The sequence below is a fragment of the Saccharomyces kudriavzevii genome (genome assembly GCF_947243775.1).
Source record: "Saccharomyces kudriavzevii IFO 1802 strain IFO1802 genome assembly, chromosome: 9".
NCBI lineage: Eukaryota > Fungi > Ascomycota > Saccharomycetes > Saccharomycetales > Saccharomycetaceae > Saccharomyces > Saccharomyces kudriavzevii.
Window position 1 is genome coordinate 87,042 of NC_079280.1, and position 14,055 is coordinate 101,096.

General features: G+C 42.1%; 7 protein-coding genes across 7 annotated transcripts; 3 read left to right on the plus strand and 4 right to left on the minus strand.

Moving 5' to 3' along the window:
• Positions 1–9: 9 nt before the first annotated feature.
• Positions 10–1,593, plus strand: CCT2 (chaperonin-containing T-complex subunit CCT2; the record flags this gene model as incomplete). The annotated part of the gene is made up of 1 exon (XM_056228636.1): positions 10–1,593. One exon carries the CDS (start codon positions 10–12, stop codon positions 1,591–1,593), a length of 1,584 nt encoding a protein of 527 aa, XP_056088338.1.
• A 514-nt stretch (positions 1,594–2,107) lies between these two features.
• AXL2 (Axl2p) lies at positions 2,108–4,582 on the plus strand (the record flags this gene model as incomplete). The annotated part of the gene is made up of 1 exon (XM_056228638.1): positions 2,108–4,582. The coding sequence occupies one exon, from the start codon at positions 2,108–2,110 to the stop codon at positions 4,580–4,582; it is 2,475 nt and encodes an 824-aa protein (XP_056088339.1).
• A 142-nt stretch (positions 4,583–4,724) lies between these two features.
• REV7 (Rev7p) lies at positions 4,725–5,465 on the minus strand (the record flags this gene model as incomplete). Its single annotated transcript, XM_056228639.1, has 1 exon — positions 4,725–5,465. One exon carries the CDS (start codon positions 5,463–5,465, stop codon positions 4,725–4,727), a length of 741 nt encoding a protein of 246 aa, XP_056088340.1.
• A 492-nt stretch (positions 5,466–5,957) lies between these two features.
• TPM2 (tropomyosin TPM2) lies at positions 5,958–6,443 on the minus strand (the record flags this gene model as incomplete). Its single annotated transcript, XM_056228640.1, has 1 exon — positions 5,958–6,443. The coding sequence occupies one exon, from the start codon at positions 6,441–6,443 to the stop codon at positions 5,958–5,960; it is 486 nt and encodes a 161-aa protein (XP_056088341.1).
• A 238-nt stretch (positions 6,444–6,681) lies between these two features.
• TMA108 (Tma108p) lies at positions 6,682–9,522 on the minus strand (the record flags this gene model as incomplete). The annotated part of the gene is made up of 1 exon (XM_056228641.1): positions 6,682–9,522. One exon carries the CDS (start codon positions 9,520–9,522, stop codon positions 6,682–6,684), a length of 2,841 nt encoding a protein of 946 aa, XP_056088342.1.
• An 863-nt stretch (positions 9,523–10,385) lies between these two features.
• On the plus strand, positions 10,386–11,567 carry OM45 (Om45p; the record flags this gene model as incomplete). Its single annotated transcript, XM_056228642.1, has 1 exon — positions 10,386–11,567. One exon carries the CDS (start codon positions 10,386–10,388, stop codon positions 11,565–11,567), a length of 1,182 nt encoding a protein of 393 aa, XP_056088343.1.
• A 280-nt stretch (positions 11,568–11,847) lies between these two features.
• VHS2 (Vhs2p) lies at positions 11,848–13,194 on the minus strand (the record flags this gene model as incomplete). Its single annotated transcript, XM_056228643.1, has 1 exon — positions 11,848–13,194. One exon carries the CDS (start codon positions 13,192–13,194, stop codon positions 11,848–11,850), a length of 1,347 nt encoding a protein of 448 aa, XP_056088344.1.
• Between the last annotated feature and the right edge of the window lie 861 nt (positions 13,195–14,055).

Here is a 14,055-nt window from a genome sequence, read left to right on the forward strand (position 1 = left end):
GAGTCCAGAATGAGTGTGCAAATATTTGGAGACCAAGTAACGGAAGAAAGAGCGGAGAACGCTCGTTTGTCGGCGTTCGTGGGCGCCATTGCCGTGGGTGATTTGGTGAAAAGCACGTTGGGCCCCAAGGGGATGGATAAGCTGTTGCAAAGTGCGTCCAGTAATACTTGCATGGTAACAAACGATGGTGCAACGATTTTGAAGTCGATCCCACTAGACAATCCGGCCGCCAAAGTGTTGGTGAACATCAGCAAGGTGCAAGACGATGAAGTTGGAGATGGCACCACCAGTGTCACTGTGTTGAGTGCAGAGTTGCTCAGAGAGGCAGAGAAATTGATTGATCAGTCCAGGATTCACCCTCAGACCATCATCGAGGGCTACCGACTAGCTTCAGCGGCCGCATTAGACGCGTTGACGAAGGCGGCCGTGGACAACTCTCAAGATAAGGTCAAGTTCCGTGAAGATCTGATCCACATTGCTAAGACTACTTTGTCCTCCAAGATTTTGTCTCAGGATAAGGATCATTTTGCCGAATTGACCACCAATGCTATTTTAAGGTTGAAAGGTTCCACCAACCTAGAACACATCCAGGTCATCAAAATTCTCGGTGGGAAACTATCAGACTCGTTTCTTGATGAAGGTTTCATTCTTGCGAAGAGGTTCGGTAATAACCAACCAAAGAGAATTGAAAACGCCAAGATTTTAATTGCTAATACTACTCTGGACACAGACAAAGTCAAGATATTCGGTACCAAATTCAAAGTTGATTCTACAGTCAAATTGGCACAACTAGAAAAGGCAGAACGTGAAAAGATGAAGAGCAAGATTGCCAAGATTGCCAAGTTCGGTATCAACACCTTTATCAACAGACAGCTGATTTATGACTATCCCGAACAACTATTCACAGATTTGAACATAAACTCGATTGAACACGCGGATTTCGAAGGTGTAGAAAGACTAGCCTTAGTCACAGGTGGAGAAGTGGTGTCCACATTCGACGAGCCAAGCAAGTGCAAATTGGGGGAATGTGACGTGATCGAGGAAATCATTCTTGGCGAACAGCCTTTCTTGAAGTTCAGTGGCTGCAAAGCGGGCGAGGCTTGCACCATCGTCCTAAGAGGTGCCACCGATCAAACACTTGACGAAGCTGAAAGATCTCTGCATGACGCATTATCCGTGCTGTCCCAGACCACAAAGGAGACGAGAACGGTCCTCGGTGGTGGTTGCGCCGAGATGGTCATGTCTAAAGCCGTGGACACCGAAGCTCAAAACATCGACGGCAAGAAGTCCCTCGCAGTCGAAGCCTTTGCCCGCGCTCTAAGACAACTGCCAACCATTCTGGCCGACAACGCCGGTTTTGACAGTAGCGAGCTTGTGTCCAAGCTAAGGTCCTCTATATACAACGGCATCTCGACTTCGGGCCTGGACCTCAACAACGGGACTATTGCCGACATGAGACAACTTGGCGTCGTCGAGAGTTACAAGCTGAAACGAGCAGTGGTCAGTTCTGCATCTGAAGCCGCTGAAGTGCTACTAAGAGTGGACAACATTATTCGCGCCAAGCCAAGAACCGCCAATAGACAACATATGTAACATATTTAAGATATATCTCAAGAATAATAAACCGCCCCTATCATTGTTATAATCAGACACTGAACGCAAAAAATCATTCATAGGTACGATTAAAAAAAGGTTAGAAACGCGAAAAAAACGACGCGTCATAGAACTTTTGGCAATTCGCGTCACAAATAAAAAATTTTGGCTACTCATCTTTCCTCTTCCAGTAGTGCTCGAGCCCTGTGTCAAGAATGTAATAATACCCATCGTAGAAATGGCGTAAAGGTAGGCCACCCATCTCCACAATCTTGAGACTCCTTGTCGAGTAGTTCCACGTCCTTTTGCCGAACTCTTTGCAACTTTTTGGAACTTGCAAACTTGTTCATTTTGTCACCTAAGCTTTCTTACATCCTGAACAACACTGCCTAAAACCGCAACTACGAACACAATTACGAGGAAAGTACAACTGCTTAAGTAGAAAAAACTAGACGATCCTCGAAACAACTTCCAGCTTGCAACATATACGTATATCAAGAAGTGCTCACCAATTATGATGCAGCTTCAGTTTTCGTTTTTATTAATAGCTATTACATCACTATTCCATCTAGTGGTGGCTACGCCCTACGAGGCATATCCTATTGGGAAGCAGTATCCTCCGGTGGCAAGAGTCAACGAATCGTTTACATTTCAAATTTCCAATGATACCTATAAGTCTTCCGTAGACAAAACAGCCCAAATAGCATACAATTGCTTCAACTTGCCGGATTGGCTTTCCTTCGATGCCAGTTCAAGAACTTTCTCTGGCGAGCCTTCCTCCGACTTACTATCTGACGCGAACACTACACTGTATTTTAGCGTAATCCTGGAAGGTACGGACTCCGCCGATAGCTTGTCTTTGAACAATACGTACCAATTAGTTGTCACAAACCGTCCATCCATCTCATTGTCGTCTGATTTCAACCTACTGGCATTGCTGAAAAACTATGGTTATACAAATGGCAAAAACGCCTTGAAACTGGATCCTAATGAGGTCTTTAATGTGACTTTCGACCGTTCAATGTTCACCAACGAAATTTCCATTGTTTCATACTATGGCCGTTCTGAATGGTATAATGCCCCTTTACCCAACTGGCTGTTCTTCGACTCTGATGAGTTGAAGTTCACTGGTACTGCACCCGTGATAAATTCGGCAATTGCCCCGGAGACAAGTTACAGTTTTGTCATCATTGCTACGGATATTGAAGGGTTTTCTGCCGTTGAAGTGGAATTTGAGTTGGTCATTGGTGCTCACCAGTTAACTACCTCCATTCAAAATAGTTTGATTATTAACGTCACCGACACTGGTAATGTTTCGTATGAATTACCTATTAACTATGTTTATTTTGATAACGACCCCATCACTTCTGATAAACTGGGCTCTATAAACTTACTCGATGCTCCTGATTGGGTTTCGTTGGACAATGACACAATTTCAGGTTCTGTCCCAAGCAACTTGCTGGGTAAAGACTCCAATCCCGCCAATTTTTCTGTATCGATTTATGACATTTTTGGTGATGTGGTTTATCTCAATTTTGAAGTGGTCTCCACAACAGATTTATTTGCCATTAGTTCTCTGCCCAATATTAACGCCACAAGGGGCGAATGGTTTACCTACTATTTTTTGCCTTCTCAGTTTACAAACTATGTGAATACAAATGTTTCACTGGAGTTCACTAATTCGAGCCAAAATCACGATTGGCTAAATTTTCACTCTGCTAACCTAACCTTGGCAGGTCAAGTGCCTAAGGACTTCGACAAGCTTTCATTGGGCTTGAAGGCAAATCAAGGCACCCAATCTCAAGAATTAGATTTTAACATAATTGGCATGGATTCAAAGACAAATCACTCAAATCATAGTGCAAATGCTACGTCCACAAGAAGCTCTCGCCGTTCTACTTCAACAAGCTCTTACATAACTTCTACTCAAACTCAAACTCAAACCACTTCCACTACGTCTGCTGCTACTTCTTCTTCTTCAGTAGTAGTACCTACAGCAAATAAAACTTCCTCTAATAATAAAAGGGTAGTAGCAATCGCATGCGGTATAGCAATTCCTTTAGGCGTAATTATTATAGCCGTCATTTGCTTCTTAGTGTTTTGGAGACGTAGAAAGGAAAGTTCCGATGATGAAAAATCACCACATGGTATTAGTGGACCTGATTTGGATAATCCTGCCAACAAGCCCAACCAAGAAAATGCTACACCTTTGAATAATCCATTTGATGATGACGCTTCCTCTTATGATGATACTTCTATAGCAAGAAGATTGGCCGCTTTAAACACATTGAAATTGGATAATAGTTCCATGTCTGAATCTGATATTTCCAGCATGGATGAAAAGAGAAATTCATTATCAGGTATGAATATGTACACTGACGAATTCCAATCCCAAAGTAAAGAGGAGCTGCTTGTAAAACCGCCAGCACAATCTGCGGAAAGCCCGTTCTTTGATCCACAGAACAGATCTTCTTCTGTGTACATGGATAGTGAGCCAGCCGTGATCAAGTCCTGGAGGTACACTGGTGATCTACCAGCAGTTTCTGACGCTGTCAGAGACAGCTATGGATCACAACAAACCGTGGACACAGAAAAACTATTTGATTTAGAAGCCCCACAGAGACAAATGCGAACATCAAGAGATGCCACCATGTCCTCGTTGGACCCTTGGAACACCGATGTCAATGCTTCTTCAACAAAGAATTCAATAACACCATCGCCACAAAACGCGACAAAGAACGATAATCTTCACTTACCAACTCTGCGAAATTCTCAATATGGAACAAAGGGAATAACGCCAACAACAGTGTCAACTTCATCTTCTGATGATTTTGTTCCAGTTAAAGATGGTGAAAATTTTTGCTGGGTCCATAGTACGGAACCAGATAGAAGACCAAGTAAAAAAAGGTTAGTTGATTTCTCAAACAAGAGTAATGTTGATATTGGTCAAGTTAAGGACATTCACGGGCGCATCCCAGAAATGCTATGATTGCAACTTGCTTATTTTTGTTTTCAATTTAATTTTTTTTCATTATTTTGAAAATGGTATACAAATACCATATACCCTATTTAGTTTTTTTTATCTAGAGACAATTAATTTTAATCCTATCCTTCAAAATCTAATTTTGTACTTACGACAAAGATCCAAAAATACTCTCCCCTTCTTCGTACTGTGAATATACTCCATTCAGGATTTCGTCATTGCCGCCACTGATTAACTTTTCACTGAACTGATGTATAACTAAGGGTCCCGCATCACAACCGACCAAAGAGGATACTTTTATTTTAGGGGATTGAAAAGCATTTTCCTCTGGTAGATTTGCATCCTCTTGACATTTGACCCAGTTTGAATCTCTCTCAACCTCTAATTTCTCTTCCAAATTATCGATCTTCCTTGTTCTGTCTAACTTATGTCCCAGTTCTAGTTCGACCGCGTTAATAGCTATTTCAAATGTTACTGAGTCATCGTTAATTTTAGGCAACTTTTCCAAATGAAAAATCAAGCTGTTTAGGGAGGATCGAAATTCATCAAACACTTCAGTCTCGGTAGTGCCTTGATCATCTTTATCCACATGTTGCAGTTCCCCAAAATCCAAGACATACTTTTCAATGCACAAATCGTTCTGCTTGTTAATAATACAAATGGAAAATCTGTAGATGTGCGTCAGCTTCGAGAGAACATCTATAATAAGCTCTTCTATATAATCGATTAAAGCAGGGTGTCTATTAATTGGGACATACTGCGGCAAGTTGAATGACTGGTAAGTGGTAAAATTGAAGGACTGGGGAGGATATACATTTCTATAAAATAGAATCAAATTGATATAACATTTTAGATATACCTTTAGCCACTTTTCTACCCATCTATTCATAAAATTTCCCACACTCGTTTCTTGTTTTTTTTTTTGGGATTCTAGTTGTCACAAAATGGTACCTTTTTTTTTTACCTTCTCTGAAAAAGTTAATTGATTCAGTATTGATTGTTTTATGCAAAAACTATCAGTTTTTTTCTCGTTTTTGTTGAAAAGATAATAATGAACCACTACTGGACGTATATCATATGTATTTTGCTCACCTATTTATGTTTCTATGTACTTTTGAATTTTAGCAAGGGAAGAAAATACATACTTTTCTTTTGGTAGAAGTGAAAGCATGATTTAAAAGTTAGAATAAAATTTAGGAAACAAAGAGAGGCCCGATTCATCTTTTTTCCAAGAAGCACCCAATGATAATAGCTAAAATGAAAAGGATTTGCAATCTGTCGGTAACATCCGTGGTATGAGCAATGGGAAAACCATCTCCTTCGTCGCCTTTGTTGCCTTCTTCGTGTATATCTCTTATGATTTTAGCCTTATCAATGGGAATCATAAATTTTCCAAAGAATTAGCAATTTCGTCCAATTCCTTTTTGGCTTCTTCATACTTGCTTTGAAATTCTTCACATTTCTTTTCCCAATCGTCTCTTTCTTCCCCCAAAGCAACAATCTTTCTACCCATTTGCTCAGAGTTCAAGTCTGCCTCTTTCAATTTATCCAATGCTTCCTTTAATTTGGTTTCACTGTCTTCCAGCTGTTGTTCTAGATCCTGGTTCTTCTTGGTGTAGTTTTCGTTATTAGATCTTAGATTATTGGAATCTTCTGCCAATTGTTTAGTATCAGCCAATTGATTTTCTAACTTCTCCACTTCATTATCTAATTGTTCATTTTTAGTGGACAATGACTTGATCTCATTCTCTTTTTCAATGTTAGATTGGTCCAAGTCCTTGACCTGTTGTCTAAGTTCTTCGTATTTTTCTTGCCACGATTCCGATTCTAATTTCAAGCTGTTCAATTTTTCCCTAATCTTTTCCATTTTCCCCAATTGTTATTACACTTGCTTTCTCAATCACCACAGCATAATATGGAAACTTCTTAAATCAATGTGTTTACCTACTTTTATACTAACCTATTGTTGTTGAACCTATATATATTTCGTAACACGTGACAATAATAAGTAAATAAGCTCGGTACAATATCATCTCTACTTTTTTTACTTAAGGCAATTCTTAAATCTATGTATAATTTCTTCACTGACATTTTATAGTATGGTATCAAACGAGTGTAGACAAATCTCTTCTTATGGTTTTTCTGGACGCTTCGTCTTGTATAACAGAAGTCCAAATGTCATCCAATGACAGCAAGCTTTGACCCAACTTCTCTTTCTTCAAGTTCATAAACTTTTCTATCTTTTCAGGTTCATCCGCTGCAAACATTTGAAATACGACCAAAGAGGTACTTCTTAATGCCTTGTGCAGTTGATCACCAGTAGCGGTGCCTTTCCTTGTGGCCTTCCGTGCCCACTGATCAAAATTGTCCATATACCATTTCCAGATCGTTTCACGGACAATTTCATCTTGAGGTTTCCCGTTCTTGTTCAATCTCTTTTTAAAGTTGTAATTAAACCCGAATAAAGCCAGTTCCATTCCTTCGGATTCAATGTTGGAAGCGACAAAATTCAAAATCTTCTTCACAATGTCTGAATCCAGACAGAAACCAAGAGATTCAATGGCACCGTTTTGGACCAGGCTAACAGTTTCGTCACTGCTTTGGTTGTAAAGGTCATTAATATGGTTCATGATACCAACGCAGGAGTTTCGTTTAACCAAGTCGAATATTTTCTTCCACTGCTTGATATTTGAGCAATGTTGAGACGCCACAACAAGGATCGAGTTCACTAGTTCTGATGGAACACTTGAACGTGGCCCTTGTAATAAATGCTTGAAATAAATTTGACACAATTCGTCACATTTTCCAGAGTTTTTATTCAGGAACAAAACTTGAGACATCACTTTCAGCTCATGAGGATCTGCGCTTTTATCGAATTCACCATGAGGCCAATCAATCTTATTGAAAAGTGGAACGATAATTTTTTTCCTCAAAAAAGACTGCAATTTGGAGCTTGTTAAACTGGCGCGATCAATCGCTTGCAGGATTTCCAATCCCTTAGATAAGGGAGCCCAATATTTTGATGCAATTTTTGATGGGTGAGAAGCAATATGGCTCAATATTTCGCAAAGACCAAGCAAATGAATGGAATTTTGAAAGCCTTCATCACCGATAAATTGCGACAAGTCTAAAAACACCTTCCCCAGATCAATCTCTGATAGGATACCTTCGGTGAATTTGTCGTTGATCCGTGTATAGCATTCTTTTGACTCATAAGAAACACGATAATAACCCTGAGCCAAATGATTGAGAACCAGGACAGGATAATCCAATTTCAAAGTTCTGTCTGTCAACAGTACATTCCCGGTGTCCAATTCACCATTTGGCAAAACGCCAAATAACGGTATTTGATATGGGACATCCTCCAACTGGGCTCTTTCCTCACTGGACAATCGATTGATATATCTATGTTGAGTCAACTTTGTTTGAATCTTTCCAGCATCTTCTTGTAGCTCCACTTTAACGACAGGTAAGCCCGGAGTTCTTGCCCAAGATGAAACAAAATTAGTAATATTTTGAGACTTCAGAGTTCTTCCGATATGATTCCAGACATCCATGGGCTTGATGCTTCTTTCCTGAAACGTTTTGGTATCTTCAAACACACTTTGTAGACCCCGTTGTAAATGAGATTCACCTGTAGCCAATTGGAGAGACCTTAGCATGACAATACCCTTTGTATACGCCTCAGGGTCGAAGATATCGGAGGTCTGCGAGTTAACGCTGGTTTTCCGTTGCGCTATCTGAAAGATGCTCTTGCTATTAAAATCTGAAGCATCTTTGCGCATGGTTGGCTCTACTTGCTGTAGCAAATACGGTTCTGAAGTCCAATATTGTGGCAAATCACCATTTTGTTCCAGGATGTAGCATGCCAACCAAGTCGCGAAGGACTCGTTGAACCAAAGAAATTCCCATGAGTCAAAAGATATGTAATTGCCCATCCATTGATGGACCAATTCATGAACGATGAGCTGCTGCGCTTGCTCTCTGATAGATGCGTTGGCCAGGGCATTTGGTGGTATGAGTAAGTGGTTCAATTGAATGGTGATCATACCGAAGTTCTCCATTGCCATGTCGGTTAAGTATGGCAGTAGAACGAAATCCAACTTGGGCAGAGGGTACGAACACTTGAAATAAGACTCCAAAAGAGGTAGATATTTCTGGATTGTGTCTAAGGTGAATGCTGCGTTAGTGATATCCCAGGGGGCATAGACAGAAACGGGGACAGCAGTACCATTCTGCAGCTTAACCTCTGTTTTCAAAAATTCTAAATCACCCATGGCAAAACCGAAAACAGAAGTGGTCATCAAGGGCGTCACGGTGAACTTCACCAGATGTCTTTGAGCATTACCCAAATCTTCGATAGTTTCGACAGGCGTATTGGAGACGGCCTTATACTGCGAGTCCATTGCAATGTTCAGTTGGAAGGTGGACTTGTTCGAAGGTTCGTCGATACATGGGAAGATGTTACTAGCGGAAAACGGTTGACAGTGCGTCGCCACCACATGGTTATTAGAAGTACCCGTTTTAGGATCCATAAAATTTGTCTTGAAAATACCAAAAGTCGCATCGTGATGAGTCTTAATGTTACGAATTTTGCCCACGTACTGGACGGACAGGACCAAAGAGGATTCTTTAGTTAATCGAATTGGAGATTCAGATTGAAAAATGGACCAATGGTTTTGAGTGTCTTGAGAAACCTTCAGATCAAACTTCGCAGAGTCCACGGTGGCACGTGCGGACAGGACAACCAAGTCCTTGGAATGCAACTTAAACTGAGTGAAACAGTCTTCGATAGAGGTCGAAGAGATGGAGTTCGGGTTAAGTTTCAAATCGATCTTGGCGGAACCTTTAAAATTGGGCGATGACTGTTTAGGGTCGATGTCCAGGTGCAGTTCGTAGTGACAGGGTAGCACACGGTTTTCTAAGGTGAGCAACGTACCAGACATAATGATCGATGACGGGTGGGCTATTGCTACGAATTGTTAACGGTTGCTAGTATCATCTTTTTCTATGACATTCACATAAATTGAGGTTGCAAAACTGATTTTTCACTGAAAAATTACCGGCAAACGTCAATTAAGAAAGACGGAGATATACCGTAGGGAAGAACGGTTGTATGCAAGACTACAACAAAGAGGTACTGCCACCTGCTGGAGAGCTGCAGGGGGGCCTTAAATGACCGTACTCTAACCTGGGTCTTCCGGCCTGCTCTTGCCATGGACGTTCCCACGGTACCTCAGTTTTGCCAAGATGTATGAATCTACCTGTGCATATATATATATATATACATATATATACATATATATATATACATACAGATATACAGGCACATTATAAGGTATAAGTGCAAATAGATACAAAGGTACGGAACATCCACGACTGTAACATAGAACTGGTATCCGAGCAAGATTTGCATCTTCCGCAAGACAGGTGGCAAGGACAGCACAAAGTTCGTAGACGCTCTGCCCCTTGCCATTCGCAAATGTGGTCACCACAAGCAACAGCGGTGACATTTACATACCGACTAGTCTTGTTTCCCCAGTCCATCTGCGTTGTGTTGGCAACATGGGTGGCCAGGACCGACGACAACCAATAGTGTAGTGTCATTCGCAGCAGCTCAACTTCGCCGGTGGCCCGTGTGGGTTAAGGGAGGAGTTTGTTGACCCTTATTTTGTCGAGTTCCTTGAAGAGGAGTATATATAAGGGGAGACTGCTCTTGCAGGAGTCTTGATATCTCAGTCTTGCGTACACGGGAGAGAAATTTAGTAGGACAGTAGTGTCAATCAATTAATCAAGAGAGCAGGTAAATATGTCTTCAAGAATAATCGTCGGTAGTGCAGCATTGGCCGCGGCCATTACTGCCAGCATCATGGTCAGGGAACAGAAGGCCAAAGGTAAAGGAAGAGACAGTAAAGTTTCCGTTTGCTACAATAGCCAAGAGTATGGCGGCTCCGCAACTCCGCAGTGGGGAAAGCTGCACAACATCAAGCAAGGTATAAAGGAGGATGCCTTGACGCTAAAGGACGCCCTGCTGGGTGTGTCACAGAAGGCCAGAGAAGAGGCTCCTGAAGCAGCCAAGCGTGTGATTTCGCCAGAGGAGGACTCTCAAACGCGCAGGCAGCTGAGCCAGAAGGCCAAGGACAATTCCTCGCAAAGCATCTTCAATTGGGGGTTCAGCGAGGCTGAGAGAAGGAAAGCCATTGCCATTGGGGAGTTTGATACTGCTAAGAAGCGCTTCGAAGAGGCTGTAGATCGCAACGAAAGGGAGCTCCTCTCCGCCGTGATGAGGGAGAAGAAAGCGGCTTTGGACAGGGCTTCTATAGAGTACGAGAGGTACGGCAAAGCCAGGGACTTCAACGAGCTTTCGGATAAGTTGGACCGGCAGGAAAGGGAGAGTAACCCTTTGAAGCGTCTTTTGAAGAAGAACGTGAGCGACGGCAGCACCGAAGAAGCTGCCGCAAGAAGTGTCCAAGGTTGGGGTGAGACCGCCCAGGAGTTTGGTAGGGAAGAATTGGAGGAGGCCAAGAGGAATGCGTCCTCCGAGCCCAGTGACGCTCAAAAGCGTCTTGACGAATTGAAGAAGATCAAGGAAAAGGGATGGTTTCGTTACAACAAGGGAGAACAAAGCGAGGAACAGATTGCCGAACGAGTGGCCAGGGGTCTGGAAGGATGGGGCGAGACCGCAGCCCAGCTGTCTAGGGATGAAATGGACGATCTGAGATGGAACTACGAAAACTCAAAGAAGCAGTTGGACAAGAACATGTCGGACGCCATGGACTCGTTGTCCAAGGCCAAGGAAGACTTGAAACAGTACGGCAGTCATTGGTGGGCTGGATGGACATCCAAGGTTGACAGTGATAAACAAGCTCTGAAGGATGAGGCCCAAAAGAAGTACGATGATGCATTGAAGAAGTACGATGACGCCAAAAACAAATTCAAGGAGTGGAGTGACAACGACGACGGTAAGTTCTGGAGCTCAAAGAAGGACTAGTTAGTTAGCGAACGGCAACGGGTTGTCCCATGATGATCTATATACATATTCATATATTTCTTGTTATCTATATTCGGAATCATACGTAATCTTTGCTGATTATGCGGGAGGAGAAGGCGAATACTGGTGGCATTGTTGGGTATACTTGCATACATACATACCGCTATATATCTATATGAAAAAAAAAAAACAACTCGATGAATTTTAAAGTAGGAGGAAATAAGAAGATAGAAGACATAAGTTATCATGATCCGCTGGTATTGTCGTATTTTTTATTTTTTTATTCGGTTGTGCCTGGGTTCATGGAAGTTATTGTAGAGTTTGAATTGGATTTTGAGCCAGGATTTAAGTTTGGAAACGCAGGACTATTCTGATTATTATTTTTAATATTATTATTGTTGTTGTTGTTGTTGTTGCTGTTGTTGTAATTAATATTATTATTATTTTGGTGATGGTTATCGTTAATCGTGTTCACAGCAATCGATGGTGGCTGAGCTAACTGTGACTGCAATTTTTGCTTCAGGTTTAGTGTATCTCTTTCGATCATAGTGTTGTCCTCCTCTTCGGACGAAAACCCTTCGCTGCCACTAGACTCAATATGAAACTTGGATTTGGGTTTCCCGACCATTATGTTCGCAACACTGCCGGGCCTGTTGCTGTTTCTTCTTGAACGGGCATTTCCCGAAGGCGACCTCTGCTGTTTAAGCAGGTACTGCTGATTTGATGGCGATCTCGATAGTGCGGCCCCCGTGGCGCTTCCAGCACCAGTTCCATTGGCGTTGTTGACCGTTGTGTTAGAGTAGCGTCTAGATATGATGAACGGATTAGTGAAGTTCATATGTTGAGATGGTGATGTTGAAGCCGATGGGGGTGAAGGCAGATGAGAAGGAGAATTCAAAAGCGAGGACGAAAATGAGTAGTGATTTTGCATAGGAGGTCTTCTCAAGGGGTTTGCGGAAGAGGGCGTCGATGTGCTATTACTTGCGCTGTTATTATTGTCATCAGACAGCATATCAGCGTAGGAATAGAACCTTAGTAATCTCGAACCGTGCTCGTTAGGAGATCTTGGGTGCGCGGGCGACGCCTCGTTGTCAAAGGATTGCGAGGAAAGACTCCTTGTCCTGCCTAGAGCTCTATCCAGCCCAATGGTGGATGGTCTTCTCGAATAAACCATGTCGACGTCGTCCAACCCAGTCGCCTCATCAGTCACAATAGAACAACCAGCGTCTAATGCAGGAGGGACGAAATTCTCTATGGTACGACGGTGATCCAGGGGAGTCTGTACAATGAAATCAGGATTGTACGTTTGGTAAGATGCTATAGACTCGTTTGTCCTGGAAGGTTGCAGGTGTAGATTCACCGCAGACGATTTTTGGCTCAAGTTATGGAAGTTCCTGTTGCTTGAGTTATTATGATTGAACAAACTGGTCCGACTGCTATGTCTGGATAGGGAATTTGCAGCGTTATTCGACACTGTTTTATAAAGATACGATGGGTCCTCCACGTTTCTTTCAAAAATCATAGAGCTCTCACTCATGGAGGGGGAAGGTGGCATGTAAGCATTATCGTCCTCCGTCTGCTCTGCCACGTGGGAGTCGTGATCCTGATTACTGTTGCTCGTGTCCATCTTGGCCGTGTGTGTTTGTTCTGCTTTGAAGTAGTCAATCAGCAAAACTTTCCAGATCAGCCTTGTACGCTTTCAACAATTACCTCTGGCCAAAGGGTGAGTTGACTTTGATACTCTTTGTTAATCACCTCACGATTGTTGCAACATTAATATGGTACCCACACCGTGCGGCGTGACAAAAATTCGGATAATGGAGCGATAGCCTAGAATGAAACCATATACCACACTTTGTCGTGCAACCGGTGAGAAACGCATCGCTCGATACCAACCATAGCCAACAATCAATGTTGTGGGGATACCTATTACGACAAACGTTACCAAGTGCCATCCTAGAACTGCTATTGTTAACCATGTTCAGATCACTTTATACGATTATGAATCTTCCCATACTTTTTTCTCATCTATATAAAGTGGAAAAGTTTTTGGCATCTCTTCTTCCATTTCCATCCATTATACAACACTTTTGATGGTTTAAAGAACATTTGTTAGCTGATCATCCCCAACTACTACAGGGCCGTAGAGGTTCTATGCTTTAACTAGATGAGTACCATCTCTGTGTGCGGGAGAAAGTCACTTATGGAGGAGGTTGCCAGATTCTTCGTGCTGGCCGATGTTGTCATGCTTGTAAGGATACAAGTGCGACTTGATCTGTGACGTACTAGAATTGAGCAGCCGTCTAGTTTTTCTGTTTCTTTTGCTTCTTTTTTTCGTTTTTCTTTTCCATTTATTTTTTTGTTGAATTTATCATGATGAGCATTTTATTTACTGCGTTATCGTATTGACGGGGGACTGTTTTATTACAGTCTTGCTTTATAATCTATATTCATTTATATTTTATATTTCTTACCGAGGAAATTGACT